The 13,515-nt window shown below is 46.5% G+C and overlaps 1 protein-coding gene across 1 annotated transcript; it reads right to left on the bottom strand.

Moving 5' to 3' along the window:
* Positions 1 to 11,483: 11,483 nt before the first annotated feature.
* LOC115953717 lies at positions 11,484 to 13,305 on the bottom strand. Its single transcript, XM_031071481.1, has one exon. It carries the CDS (start codon positions 13,090 to 13,092, stop codon positions 11,575 to 11,577), a length of 1,518 nt encoding a protein of 505 aa, XP_030927341.1. The 5' UTR covers positions 13,093 to 13,305; the 3' UTR covers positions 11,484 to 11,574.
* Positions 13,306 to 13,515: the final 210 nt, after the last annotated feature.

The raw sequence follows: 13,515 nt of genomic DNA, 5'->3' as shown, positions 1-13,515 counted from the left end.
GGGTTTGGGTCTCATTTAAGTAGGTGAGTTTGGGTGGGCAAATGAGTTTGGGTTGATTTTGCCACTGCTGCAAAACGCAACGTTTCAATTAATCCAGTGGCATCTAAACACAACGTTTTACTTACTGAAGCTTGTCCTGTGGTTAAGTGAAATGGTGTGTTTGGTTTGATTTAAGAGCAGCTGAGCTGCTAGTTTAGGCGCAAGATTTAGTTGGTGATTAGCTCAACCAACTTTTAACAAACTTCCTCAATCTTCTAGCAACTATAATCCGCATAATGAGGGGGTGGTTAAGCTAATTGTTAGGTGTATATAAACTACTGTGGCTGTGTAATTATTTTTCATGTAAATGAGTATTATCAATACAGTTTCTAGATTTATCCTCTCTCTCTCTCTCCCCTTCTCTCTCTGACTTTCTCTCCCTTTCTCACACTTTCTCTCTATTTCCCAGATATTTTCTTTTCCGTGTTTTTCAGCCGTGATTGTTGACTTGTATACACTATTACTCAGTCTGTTATACTGAATTTTTCTTTAGTGTTATCAAAGGAAACGAAAATGCTAGTGAGATTTTTTACAATGAGGTGTAAGTAAATCAGTATTGGAGCTGATGACGTTGAAAATTGTCACCAACAGGTCACACCGTACTCGCGACTCAAAGCGAACCTGCACAACAAGAAAGATCGAAAGAAAACCTTTAGAGAGCACCGGTGTGGTGCCGGCCAAACACTCTCCGAAGGTCAAGTCAGAATTCGTCTCTTCACTCTAGAGCGCTAGAGAGGGTCAATTAATCGTACCTTGATTTGCGAAAGTGTTAGTCCTTTTATAGTGGTAGAGAGTTGGCTTTTCTTCTTGACCTCCAGATATTTCCAATGTGGGACTCTAATACTAATTCTTCAAAGCGTGGTGAGCAAGGATTTCCCTTTTTGGATCTTAGGGCTTTTCTAGGTGATAAAGATTTCGGATCATGGGCCCTTACTATGTCTGTCAGCGATGGGCCTTCAAAGCGCGTGGGACCATCTTTACACAGGCCCAACAGTTCCAATCTGTCAGGCCCATTGGTAGGCCCATCAGGCTCTATATTTTATCATCTTCAGTTGCCCCCTTCACCCCAATGGTCCGTCCGCTTTTAGGTCAAAGGATCAATGGGGTGACGATCCTAACGTAGGGGTATGACGGGTATTTTTATGACGGAATGGGATCTGTGAGACAAAAAGAAGGTTTAAACTGATTGACGGATTCATGCAAGATAGGATGACGGTTCTAGATGGATCAACCTGTCAGAAGAAGATTCATCAAGTTGACGGTTACATGAAGGGTACAATCTGTTGATGCGTACTGACAGGTTGTCAACATTTATTGAGCATGCCACGTGTCAATCTCCGAATGGCCGTTGTATAGGATCGAAGCGTCGCTTCGTCTTCCGTGCATCTCCTATATATATATAAGGCGCCTCACTCTCCCATTTTCACAATTTTCAACCAGAAATCGTCTGTCAGAGCGAAGCCGTCAACCTTGTCAGAGCACTCCGTCGAGGACGAGTATCTACCGATTACAATAACCGTCACCCATCCTCCGCTAAGTGTGGTAAGTATTTACTTTAATACCATAATCAAGTTACATTTCCGTCCTTGCATTGTTGTTAGGCTTACTATACCCGTTAATGCTTTCAAACCCGTCAGTCTTAGGTTTCATCGTCAATTGTAGGAAATGTCCAGTGCGTCAAGTAACCAGTCGGTGGTTCGTGACGGGACGGAATACGAGAATGTATACCCGTCCGGTCATAAAGACCAAGAGAGCCCCGGCGAAGATAGGAGTCCGTCTGCCTCCTCTTCGTCCTCAACAAATGAGGATGTGGAGATAGTTGAAATAGAGGGTTCTAATGACGACGGGAATCAAGCACTAGAGTCCGTTGTAGGTGCTGATGGACTAAGGCAGTTCATCATGTTGCCAGAATGGACAGTGCATAGGTTCACATCCGTCATCAGGGAGAGACATTTCAGCACTCTTAGAACCAACTTCCAAATCCCGGACTACGTTTCCATCCGTCTACCCTATGTGTCGGAGAAGTGTTACTATGAAGGGGTAGAAGGTGTCGGAGTGTACGAGCAGGCGTTGAAGGCAGGACTTCGGTTCCCGCTCTCTACACTTCATAGGGAACTTTTGCACTATCTAGGGTTGTCCGTCACACAGATATCTCCTAACGCCTGGAGGGTCTTCATAGCCATGGAGATTCTTTATGGTGCAATGTCGAATGGAGAAAGGAGACTGACGGTCCGTGAATTTTTTCACTGTTACCGTCCAAACGAGATTTCTGGGTCAAGGGGGATGTATAGTTTTGCTAGTCGGAGCCCTTTGTTGAAGGTGATCTTTGAGACCCCAGACTCAAATAGAGACTGGAAGAGTCGTTACTTCTTCCTGGAGGGTGACAGATGGATGAACCGTCCAGGGGAGACGGAGTACCTGCCCGTTGACACAACCTGGGCAGTGATAAATCAATCGTGTATGCACTCGTCTTAATTTTGCAATGCTTTTCATATCCGTCCATTTTTATGTGTATTTCTTAACCGTCTTTCTCTGCAGGTAGACGGCGCCCGCAAGTTAGCCTCGAGGAATTTAGTTTTCTTGAAAAGGTTTACAGAAAAACTAAGCCGGAGGAAAGGACCTGGGCTAAATTGGTGAATCCGAAGACCATTCATTGGTACTGTGACGGTCTTGAGCCCACCCAAGAGGCTATTAGATACGACGAAAGAATACACAAACGTGAGTCCGTCAACTTTTACTCTTGAAATTAGCCTTCAATTTGAGAAAACATCTTCATCCGTCCTGTATTGCAGAAATGGACGACGCAAAGAGAAGGGCAATGATAAAATCGCTAGCCGTCGAGCAAAAGAAGACGGGTGAGATTGTGGTTCCCAAGGTGCCGGGGTCGTCGGCTAAGAGGAAGCAGCCGCCAAAGTCTGACCGTCCATACAAGCAGCCGAAGGTTTCATTGGAACCCGTTGTGGGCTTGATGGCTGAGGGTGCTAAGACCGTCACCCCAGCCAAACATGGATCCGGTAAGGGCTTAATGCAAGCCCCACCCGTCAGCGAGGAGAAGCCCCCTCCCCTTCTCCGTGACGACTCCAAGTTTGCTTTGGAGAAGCTTTCGTCGATAATTTCCACAGAGGATTATGAGGATCTGGGGAATCATTCTATGGAGGTAATGGGGGAGATGGGGTTATTCGCCGTTGCACAGGTAACCTTTTTTATTCGTCATTGTATGTCTGTCCACTCTTCTTAGTTTTCTATTTTAACACCTTTTTAATTTTGTTTATTTCAGTCCTTGGTTATGATGAAGGGCTTGATGGACCGCTGCCTCAACCGTGTAGCGGCTCTGGAACGTGTACGGTCAAAAGCTGGGCAGACGGAGGAGGAGCTTAGCCAACTACATAAGTGGAAGTCCACAATGGAGCAGAAGTTCGAACTGTCTGAGAAGACCAGGAAAGAGTTTGAACAGAGGACGGAGGAAGCTGGGAAGGCCTTGAGGGGTAAAGAAGATGAGGTAAAGGATTTGAAGAAGAAACTCCGTCAGGCCAGGGAGGATGCCGTCAATGAGTATCGCGACTCTGAGGCTTTGTTGAAGGAGCTGGGGGGATCGTTCCTTCAAGGCTTTGACGATGCACTCCGTTAGATAAAAAAGGCCTACCCAGATCTGGACGTGTCCATGATAACTGTTAGTGATCAAGATCAGACATCTGCTCTGCCCGTCGCTTCAGAAGATACGGAGGACCTCTTCGGAGACGAAACAGCTCAGGGTTACGGAGAGTCCGCTATGCCGAACGAGGTTCCTGTTGCCAACCCCAAGAAAGTAGATTAATCTCTTGTAAATGTTGAGGAGGATCCGTCCCCTTTTTTATATGTTCTTAGTACTTTGAAGACGGTTTGTTTTAAGTTAGCTTTTGTACTGAACAATGTTTTTCTTTCATTATATGTTTACGCATATTTTTGTTGCTGGTTAAGTATTTGTATCCATTAAGGATTTTTCTCTCCGTCTTCTTGTATGTTAAGTGTTAATTTGGACAAACTGGTCTGTTGATTCGTCCACTTTAAAAAGCTTTTCTCACCTCTAATCGGACCCGTCTATTACGGATAGGATAAACTATCCGTCCACTTTTGTGGGCAGCTTTTTATCGAGTCGATGATCCGTTCACCTTGTGGCGGCTATACCGTCCACTTTATGGACTTGTAAAATTACTCACCGTTTTGGGTGATCCGTCCACTTTGTGGCGGCTATACCGTCCACTTTATGGACTTGTAAAATTACTCACCGTTTTGGGTGATCCGTCCACTTTGTGGCGGCTATACCGTCCACTTTATGGACTTATAAAATATTTTCAACTTTTCGGTGATCCGTCCACTTTGTAGACAGTTCTTATATGGTCGTTGTCCGTCCATTTTATGGCGGTTACACCGTCCGGTTTACGGACTTTGCAAAATATTTTCACCTTTTCGGTGATACATCCACTTTGTGGACAGTTCTTTTACTGCTATGGCGATCCGTCCATCTTGTGGACTATGTAGTTATCCTTCTAGGACGATCCGTCGGACGTCCATCTTGTGGATTTCAAGTAATCATCCCTGTAGGATGATATCATCCCTGTAAGATGGTCCGTCCATTTTGTGGACTTTATTTTGTGTCCGTCCATCTTGTGGACTTTAAGTTATCATCCCTGTAAGATGTTATCATCACTATGGGATGCTCCGTCCATCTTGTGGACTTTATTTTGTGTCCGTCCATCTTGTGGACTTTAAGTTGTCATCCCTGTAGGATGTTATCATCCCTTTAGGATGCCCCGTCCATCTTGTGGACTTCATTTTGTATTCGTCCGTCTCGTGGACTTTTAACTAGCTTTCGTTAACTTTGTGGACAATTGTAATGACATCCAAGTAGAAGATCATAATTGTATCTAATTATAGAGATGCGTAAGGGAAAAGTGCCTGCCCCCTTGGGCTTAAAAAAGGCATGACAAGATTGTAGCAAAAGAAACACAGTTAAAAGAAAAACTTATAAAAAGCTTAAAAAGCCAAAAAGAAAATTGGTTGCCGTTCGCCGTGTTACTATCACTGGTATTATTTTCTCAAATGCTCGGCATTCCATGGATGCGGTAGCTTCTCTCCATCTGTTGTCTCCAGGTGGTATGTTCCTTTCCTTTTCCATGCCGTGACTCTATAAGGTCCTTCCCAGTTGGGGCCGAGTTTTCCCTGTGTAGGGTCTCTAGTTGCACCTATGACCCTCCTGAGTACAAGGTCTCCTACTTGGAAGTTTCTGTGTCGGACCCAGGAGTTGTAATGTCTGGCCATGCGATCCTGGTATCTAGCGATCCTTTGCTCCGCCGCCGACCTTACCTCATCTATCAGGTCCAGCTGTAGCCTCATAGATTCGTCGTTCCTGCTTTCGTCATGGTTGTGAACCCTGTAACTTGTGAGCCCAACTTCTGCTGGGATGACCGCCTCACTCCCGTATGTCAGTCGGAATGGCGTCTCTCCTGTTAGAGTCCTCGCCGTTGTCCTATATGCCCACAGTATGCTCGGCAATTCTTCAGGCCATATGCTCTTTGCCCCCTCGAGCTGAGTCTTGACAATCTTTAGCAAGGATCGGTTCGTGACTTCAACCTGGCCATTAGCCTGAGGATGGGCGGGGGATAAGTAGTGGTTTTTTATTCCTAGCTGTGTGCAGAAATCCCGGAAGTGGCCGTTGTCGAACTGCCTCCCGTTATCTGAGACAAGGACTCTAGGAATACCAAACCTACATGCGATGCACCGCCAGACAAAACTTCTAATGTTCTTTTCTGTAATGGTGGCCAAGGCTTCCGCTTCTACCCATTTTGTGAAGTAGTCAATACCCACTACCAAGAACTTTAGCTGCCTTACCGCCGTTGGGAAAGGTCCCATGATATCTAGTCCCCACTGAGCGAACGGCCATGGAGCCGTTATAGGGTTCAGCTCCTTAGCAGGCTGTCCGATAAAATTGCTGAACCTCTGGCATTTGTCGCAGCTTTTAACGTAAGACTCGGCATCCTTCTGTATGGTTGGCCAGTAATACCCAGCTCGTACCAGTTTGTGCACCAACGACCGCGATCCAGAATGGTTCTCGCATATCCCTTCGTGTATTTCCCTCATTACGTAGTCTGCCTCTTCAACCCCGAGGCATCTTAGATAAGGGCGGGAGAAACCTCTCTTGTAAAGAATGTCTTTTATCAAGACGAACCTTGCCACTTGGACTTTTAGCTTTCTCGCTGCCTCCTTCTCTTCTGGCAGTAACCCGTCCTTCAAGTATGAAGTTATCTGTGTAGTCCAGTTTCTTTCGGAGCGTATCTCCTGCATGTTGTCGGGGTCTATTAGTGGAAAGAGTTGAACAAAGGAAAGTACATTACCCAGTGTCATCATATGTTCTGCTGAAGCGGCTTTGGCTAACCGATCGGCGAGCTCATTTTCTCCCCTGGGTATTTGGACGACCGTCGCTTTTAGCCCGTTGACTCTCGCCCTTACTTGATCAAGATATCTCTTCAACCTTTCCCCCTTGCATTCGTAATCTTCGTTTACTTGATTGGTCACAACTTGAGAGTCGCAATAAACGACCACACTTTCAGCTCCAGTGGCTTTGGCTAGGTCGAGTCCTGCCGCCACCGCTTCGTATTCTGCTTCATTGTTGGTGATGGGGAAGTCGAGACGGACCATACATTCGATCTTGTCTCCTTCAGGTGACAGCAATACTATGCTGGCCCTCTAATTCGCCGATTGGATGATCCGTCGGTGTAGATGCTCCACTAGGGGGGTTCTTCTGCCCCCTTGTCTTCGTCACGCGTAAACTCTGCTATGAAGCCGGCTACAGCTTGTCCTTTAATGGCCACACGTGGACGGTACTTGATATCAAACTCACTCAATTCTATTGCCCACAGCGTCAGTCGACCTGCGGCTTCAGGATTACTCAGTGCCCTTCGCAAGGGCTTGTCGGTCATTATGTTCACGGTATGGGCTTGAAAGTAGGGTTTGAGCTTGCGAGCCGCCGTGACCAATGCAAAAGCGAGTTTCTCCATAGGTTGGTATCTTTCTTTGGCACCGCGGAGCGCCCGGCTGGCGTAGTATACAAGCTTCTGTGCATTATCCTCTTCTCTAATTAAGGCCGCGTTAATGGCGACAAAGGAGACAGCCAAGTAGAGGAAAAGTTCTTCACCAGGTTGCGAGGGACTCAATAGGGGTGGTGAAGATAGGTATGCCTTTAATTCCTCGAACGCTCGCTGACACTCGTCCGTCCACTCGAAGGATTTCTTTAATGTGCGAAAGAAGGGCAAGCACTTATCCGTGGCTCTCGACACGAATCTATTTAATGCCGCTATCTTGCCGTTAAGGCTTTGTATCTCCTTCACATTTCGCGGGGGGGCCATCTCTACTATGGCTCGGATTTTGTCCGGGTTAGCCTCAATCCCCCTCTGGGATACCATAAACCCTAGGAATTTGCCTGCCGTTACGCCGAATGCGCACTTTCCCGGATTGAGTTTCATGTTGTAGGATCGAAGCGTACCGAATGTTTCCTTAAGATCTTCCAGGTGGTCTTCCTCTTTCCGGCTCTTCACCAGCATGTCGTCGACATAGACTTGGACGTTCCTCCCGATTTGCTGCGCAAACATCTTGTTCATTAGCCTTTGGTATGTTGCCCCCGCATTCTTCAGGCCGAATGACATTACTTTGTAACAGAATAGTCCTTGGCTGGTTACGAACAAAGTCTTCTCCTGATCGGCCTCGTGCATGCGGATCTGGTTATAACCCGAGAAAGCGTCCATGAAGCTTAGTAATTGGTGTTGAGCCGTCGAGTCTACTAGGACGTCGACTCTTGGAAGGGGATAGCTATCTTTAGGGCACGCTTTGTTAAGATCGGTGAAATCCACACACATCCGCCACTTGCCGCTCGCTTTCTTCACCATTACCACATTCGCCAGCCAATCGGGATAGTAGACTTCCCTGATGAAGCTTGCCTCTTGGAGTTTGCGGACCTCTTCCGCTATTGCTTGGTCTCGTTCCGGTGCGAACACTCTCTTCTTTTGTCGGACGGGTGGAAATGAGGGCAATACATTCAATTTGTGTACCATGACCGAGGGATCGATTCCCGGCATATTGTCATGGCTCCAGGCGAACACATCCTTATTGCTCCTCAAGAAAGCTACGAGCTCCTGACGGATTGCGGGTTTGGTAAGCGTTCCGATCTTGGTTATTCTGTCCGGATTGGAACTGTTAAGAGTTATCTCCTCCAGCTTCTTTGTGGGTTCTGCCATCGTTCGGTGCTCTTCTATGTTCAAGGCCTGGATTTGGTCTTGCATCTCCATCATAGCTACGTAGCATTCTCGTGCGGCAACTTGACTTCCGCGTAGCTCTCCTACCCCATACTCCGTTGGGAACTTGATCATTAGGTGATAAGTTGATGTTACCGCCTTCCACGAGTTGAGCGTAGGTCGTCCAAGAATAGCATTGTACGCGGACGAGCAATCGACCACCAAGAATGTCACGTTCCTGGTGATTTGTTGGGGGTAATCTCCTACTGTCACCGGTAACGTTACCGAGCCCAAAGGGAATACCCTACTCCCTCCGAAACCAACGAGCGGGGCGTTTGTCTGTATTAGCTGCTCCCTGTCAATCCTCATTTGCTGGAATGCCGGATAGTACAAGATATCGACCGAGCTGCCATTGTCGATCAACACTCGGTGCATGTTGTAGTCTCTCGTCCGCATGCTGACGACGAGGGCATCGTCGTGTGGATGGTGTAGGCGCCGTGCATCCTCTTCCGAGAACCCAACAACAGGGCTTTCTCTTTTTGCTATCTTTGGCACTGTGCCCGCCAACTGGACATTCTGTACCATCCGAAGGTATGTTTTGCGAGCCTTTTTTGACGATCCGGCCGCAGCAGTTCCTCCGATTATCATTCTTATGTCCCCTAATAGGGGTCTTGGTCGCTCATTTTCTTGGCGGGGGTGTTGTTCTTGTGGGGGTTGATCCGTTCTCCCCTTGTTGACGAACTTCTGCAGCTTCCCTTGTCGGATAAGGGCTTCGATTTGCTACTTCAAGTCGTAGCAATTGGCCGTGTCGTGGCCGTGGTCACGATGGAAGCGGCAATATTTGTCTCTGGACCTTTTGCTGGGATCACTCTTCAGCTTTCCTGGGAACGTCAGGGACCCTTCGTCCTTAATCTGCATTAGGACTTGGTCTATCGGCGCGGTTAACGAGGTGAAACTTGTGAACCTTCCGCCCGTGGGTTTTTGACGTCTGTCCTTCCTTCGATCTCCCATCCTTCCTTTCTTCCGCCCCTGGTCCTGTCGGGGATCCTCTTGTCTGTCTCTTTTCTTGGGCCTATCTTCTTGGGCTAATAGCGCGTCTTCAGCGTTCATATATTTGGTGGCCCTGTAAAGCACCTCCGACATGGTCTTGGGGTCGTTTTTGTATAGGGAGAACAAAAACTTACCCCCCTTCAGCCCATTCGTGAATGTTGCTATCAATATCTTGTCGTCAGCTTCGTCGATCGAGAGCGCTTCCTTATTGAAGCGTGAAATGTAGGCCCGCAACGTCTCCTCCTCTCGCTGCTTGATATTCATTAAACAAGCCGTGGATTTTCTATACCGATGTCCTCCGATGAAGTGCGTAGTAAATTGAGCACTTAGTTCCTTGAAGGTGCTGATGGAGTTGGGTGCTAGCCGACTGAACCAAATCCTTGCTGCGCCCTTTAGGGTTGTAGGAAAGGCCCTGCACATAATCGCGTCTGCCACTCCCTGAAGGTGCATCAGGGTCTTGAAGGTCTCTAGGTGATCTAGAGGGTCCTTGACTCCGTCATAACTATCCATATTTGGCATGCGGAACTTATTCGGCAAGGGGAAGGAGTTGACAGTTGTCGTGAATGGCGAGTCAGTCCGGTTGACAAGGTCGTCAAGGTCACTTGACACTCGCCCCTTAAGAGCGTTCATCATTACATCCATCTGTTCCTTAATCGTCTGCATCTCCGCGATGATGGATTGTGGAGCCGTATCCGTCAAGGAAGGGATGTTAATGTCTCATCGCACTGGTCTGCTCGGGGCGTTACTCTCCTGTGGTCTGTCCTGATTTCTCCTTTCAGCGCTGGTCCCTTCTTGATCCGCTCCTTGGTTATTGACCGCCGCATTCTTTTGGTTAAGCTGCTCTTCTAGGTCGTGGTTTTGTTTGGTGAGGCGCTCCACGGCTGTGGCGAGCGTCCTGACCTGTTTCTCAAGGGCAGTCGTAGGGGCTTCTTCTTCTTGAACGTCATTCGTGGTTGCCATTGAGCGAGTGAGTACCATGTAACTCTTTTGTCTAGGAAGCGATGAAGTGCTACACGTTTCCCACAGACGGCGCCAACTGATGACGTTGAAAATTGTCACCAATAGGTCACACCGTACTCGCAACTCAAAGCGAACCTGCACAACAAGAAAGATCGAAAGAAAACCTTTAGAGAGCACCGGTGTGGTGCCGGCCAAACACTCTCCGAAGGTCAAGTCAGAATTCGTCTCTTCACTCTAGAGCGCTAGAGAGGGTCAATTAATCGTACCTTGATTTGCGAAAGTGTTAGTCCTTTTATAGTGGTAGAGAGTTGGCTTTTCTTCTTGACCTCCAGATATTTCCAATGTGGGACTCTAATACTAATTCTTCAAAGCGTGGTGAGCAAGGATTTCCCTTTTTGGATCTTAGGGCTTTTCTAGGTGATAGAAATTTCGGATCATGGGCCCTTACTATGTCTGTCAGCAATGGGCCTTCAAAGCGCGTGGGACCATCTTTACACAGGCCCAACAGTTCCAATCTGTCAGGCTCATTAAGGTAGGCCCATCAGGCTCTATATTTTATCATCTTCAGGAGCGGTAGAGGAAATAACCCAATTGTCAACTCTTAGAAGACAAAAATCATTTGATAAGAAAGAGGAAGTCGATTTCTTCATTTTTCTTAACCTATATATTAATATTGTCCGGTTAATATTAAGGGTGTGTTGCGCACAAAATTTGCAACTGAAATTGAAGCAATTTTGGAGCTCTAAAATGCCAACTTTTCAAGTAAGACACTATTTCAAACCCAAGTAAAATCACAGACACGCATGAGAACATTTTGATGCAGAAATAGAACTTGGTTTTCATGCATGTTGGGTTCTCTTTCTCTCTTTCAGTTCTAGTTTTTCTAGTCAAAATGTCCCATCTTCCTCTGCTATTCGTAATTTGGGTTCAATCCTTTCCAACAATAAACATATATGAAAGCAATTTAAAAAATTTACCCAAAACAAATGAAGGAAAGGTAATATATATATTTATCTAACTCCTTCAGGTTCAATCCTCGAAATATTCTTGAAACAATGAACATAAACATAATCCAAGCATTTCTTATTTTCTACTCTTTCAGTCTTTCTTAAAAAAAAAAAAAAAGAGGGTAACCACACACCTTTCTTTTTCTTTGTTTCTTTCTTTCCACACTCATCTAAAAGAATTTAAAGAATATCGTAAATCAATTAATTAAATTTAAAAAAAAAAATTGACCGTAATGTAAAAAGAACAGCGATGTTCATATATACTGAACAGTAGCAGAACTACCAGGCAAGCATCGATTCTCGAACCTATATATACAACTCAACCCCACCAAAACCTCAACAATGGCGGCCTCCGTCTTCTCCAAATCTGAGTAATGCAGTGTCTGCAACAACAACACTCTCGGCTTCGAGTCGAACTTCTGCCTCTCCATGTTCCTCTCCGCCTGCCACGTCATCGTGTCATGAGCCAAAGGCCCCAGCCACCCCATGATCTCTTCCAACGCGTCCCTCCACCCTTCTGCGAGCGAGTGCCCATCGCAGTCCTCATCGTCCCTTTTCAACCGATTGCTCTTCAGCTTCGCTCTCACTGCCCCCTTCAGCCTCGCCGGTAACATCTCGTACAATGCCTCACGCGCCTCCTCTCCTATCGTCGCCGGCGCGTACAAACACTGCTCCGCACATATTATTACATTCGCATACCGCAGTGATAACCCCGACCCACCCACCGTGTGCGGTGGCGCCAACGCGAACACGTGATTGTTGTAATTCGTCATCATCGCTTCGCGGTTTCGTTGGGTTGTCGTGGACTCGATATCACGGTCCTGTGAAGATGGGTTCAGTTCGTGACTCAAGAACCTGACTATAAACCTTTTATTGTTATTCGGTACCGGACCTGATTTCGAATTCGACTTTTCGTTCTTCTCTGTGTCTTCATATTCGCTTTCATCGTCTTGGCGAATCCAAAAGTTTTGCCTTTTGTTATGATTTGAAACAGGGCGTAGGTTGCTGTCGTTGGAGAAAAAAGGTAGATCCGAAATGTAGGGTTCGAAAACGGAGCAGATTCGAGCGTAGATGACGCAAACGATTCGAGCCATGTGTCCGACGCTTTTGTCGAAGCCTTTATACCACAGCGAGGTTTCTCTGTAGTGTTGCACTTGTTTTCTCTGAACTGCGATTTTCTGCTTTATGTATTCCAAGTTCGAAATCTGTTTGGGACCGATAGTGTTTTTCCACCGCTCTATTTTTCGCTCCGATGCTTCCAATTCGGCTAAAGATTCCAACGCTGCGTGTAGATTGGCAGTGGCGGATATGGATTTCTCCATTCTTTCGATGATTTTAAGGACGTGTTTCGTGTTGTATTCGAGTTTTCCCAGGTCGATGACCCCGAGTTTTAAGTCGGAGTAAATGAGGTCGAAGCGGTTGAGTCCCAAATCGGAACACTTCTGGCCATACCGAGCGACGGTGATGGCAGCTTGATTGAGATCCTCGAGCCGCTCGGAGCAAGCGAGGTTGAGAAGAAAGCCTTCGTCTTTGGAGTTCAAGTAGGCGACACCTTTAGACCTCATGATCTCTTTGCGGAGCTTTAAGAGTTGATCATCGGAGAGAGATTTGTAGAGAGAGACAAGGCGAGACATAGTCTTAGCGACGTCGAATGTGAGGATTCCGAGGGTGGAAGACGAGGTTGATTTTTGGTGGTGGCGGAGAGCGAAGAGTTGGCGATAATGGAGGCTCTTGGTTGCTCCAGAGAGCCAGGCCATGGTTGCGACAACCATGTCCTTTAGCTCTTCTGACCACCTTGTAACTGTAGTTGGTTTTAAGGTTGATTATTAAGGTTGTTACAGAAAACTTTGTTGGGGATCGTTAACTGTTAGAGATAGATGGTAGGGTTTAAGAATGAGTTAGAGAGAAGAGGGAATTCTGGTATATATAAAGGACTAAAGTAGTGGTGTGAATTATTGGACATTTCGAAGCTCTTTCATGCTGACGCGTTTGAACAGTGGGGAAATTTTGAGATTTCGGATTTAACAGAGTAAAGAGACCGAAATGAATCGTATAATCCTAAAAAATACAAGAGTAAAAAAATGAGACTATGAATGTGATGAGAAAGAGAGAGAGAGAGAGAGAGAGAGAGAGAGAGATCATCTGAAGTCCGTGTTATTGGGGTTTAGCGCCACGTATGATTTCTTTTCTTTTAC

Source organism: Quercus lobata, chromosome 7 (assembly GCF_001633185.2).
Source record: "Quercus lobata isolate SW786 chromosome 7, ValleyOak3.0 Primary Assembly, whole genome shotgun sequence".
Lineage (NCBI taxonomy): Eukaryota > Viridiplantae > Streptophyta > Magnoliopsida > Fagales > Fagaceae > Quercus > Quercus lobata.
Note: the sequence above shows the minus strand (reverse complement) of the source record. Positions and strands in the feature narration are given on the sequence as shown.

Bases quoted from the DNA above. Each gene is read 5' to 3' on its own strand.
- LOC115953717 (XM_031071481.1), bottom strand. From the start codon at position 13,092: ATGGTTGTCGCAACCATGGCCTGGCTCTCTGGAGCAACCAAGAGCCTC.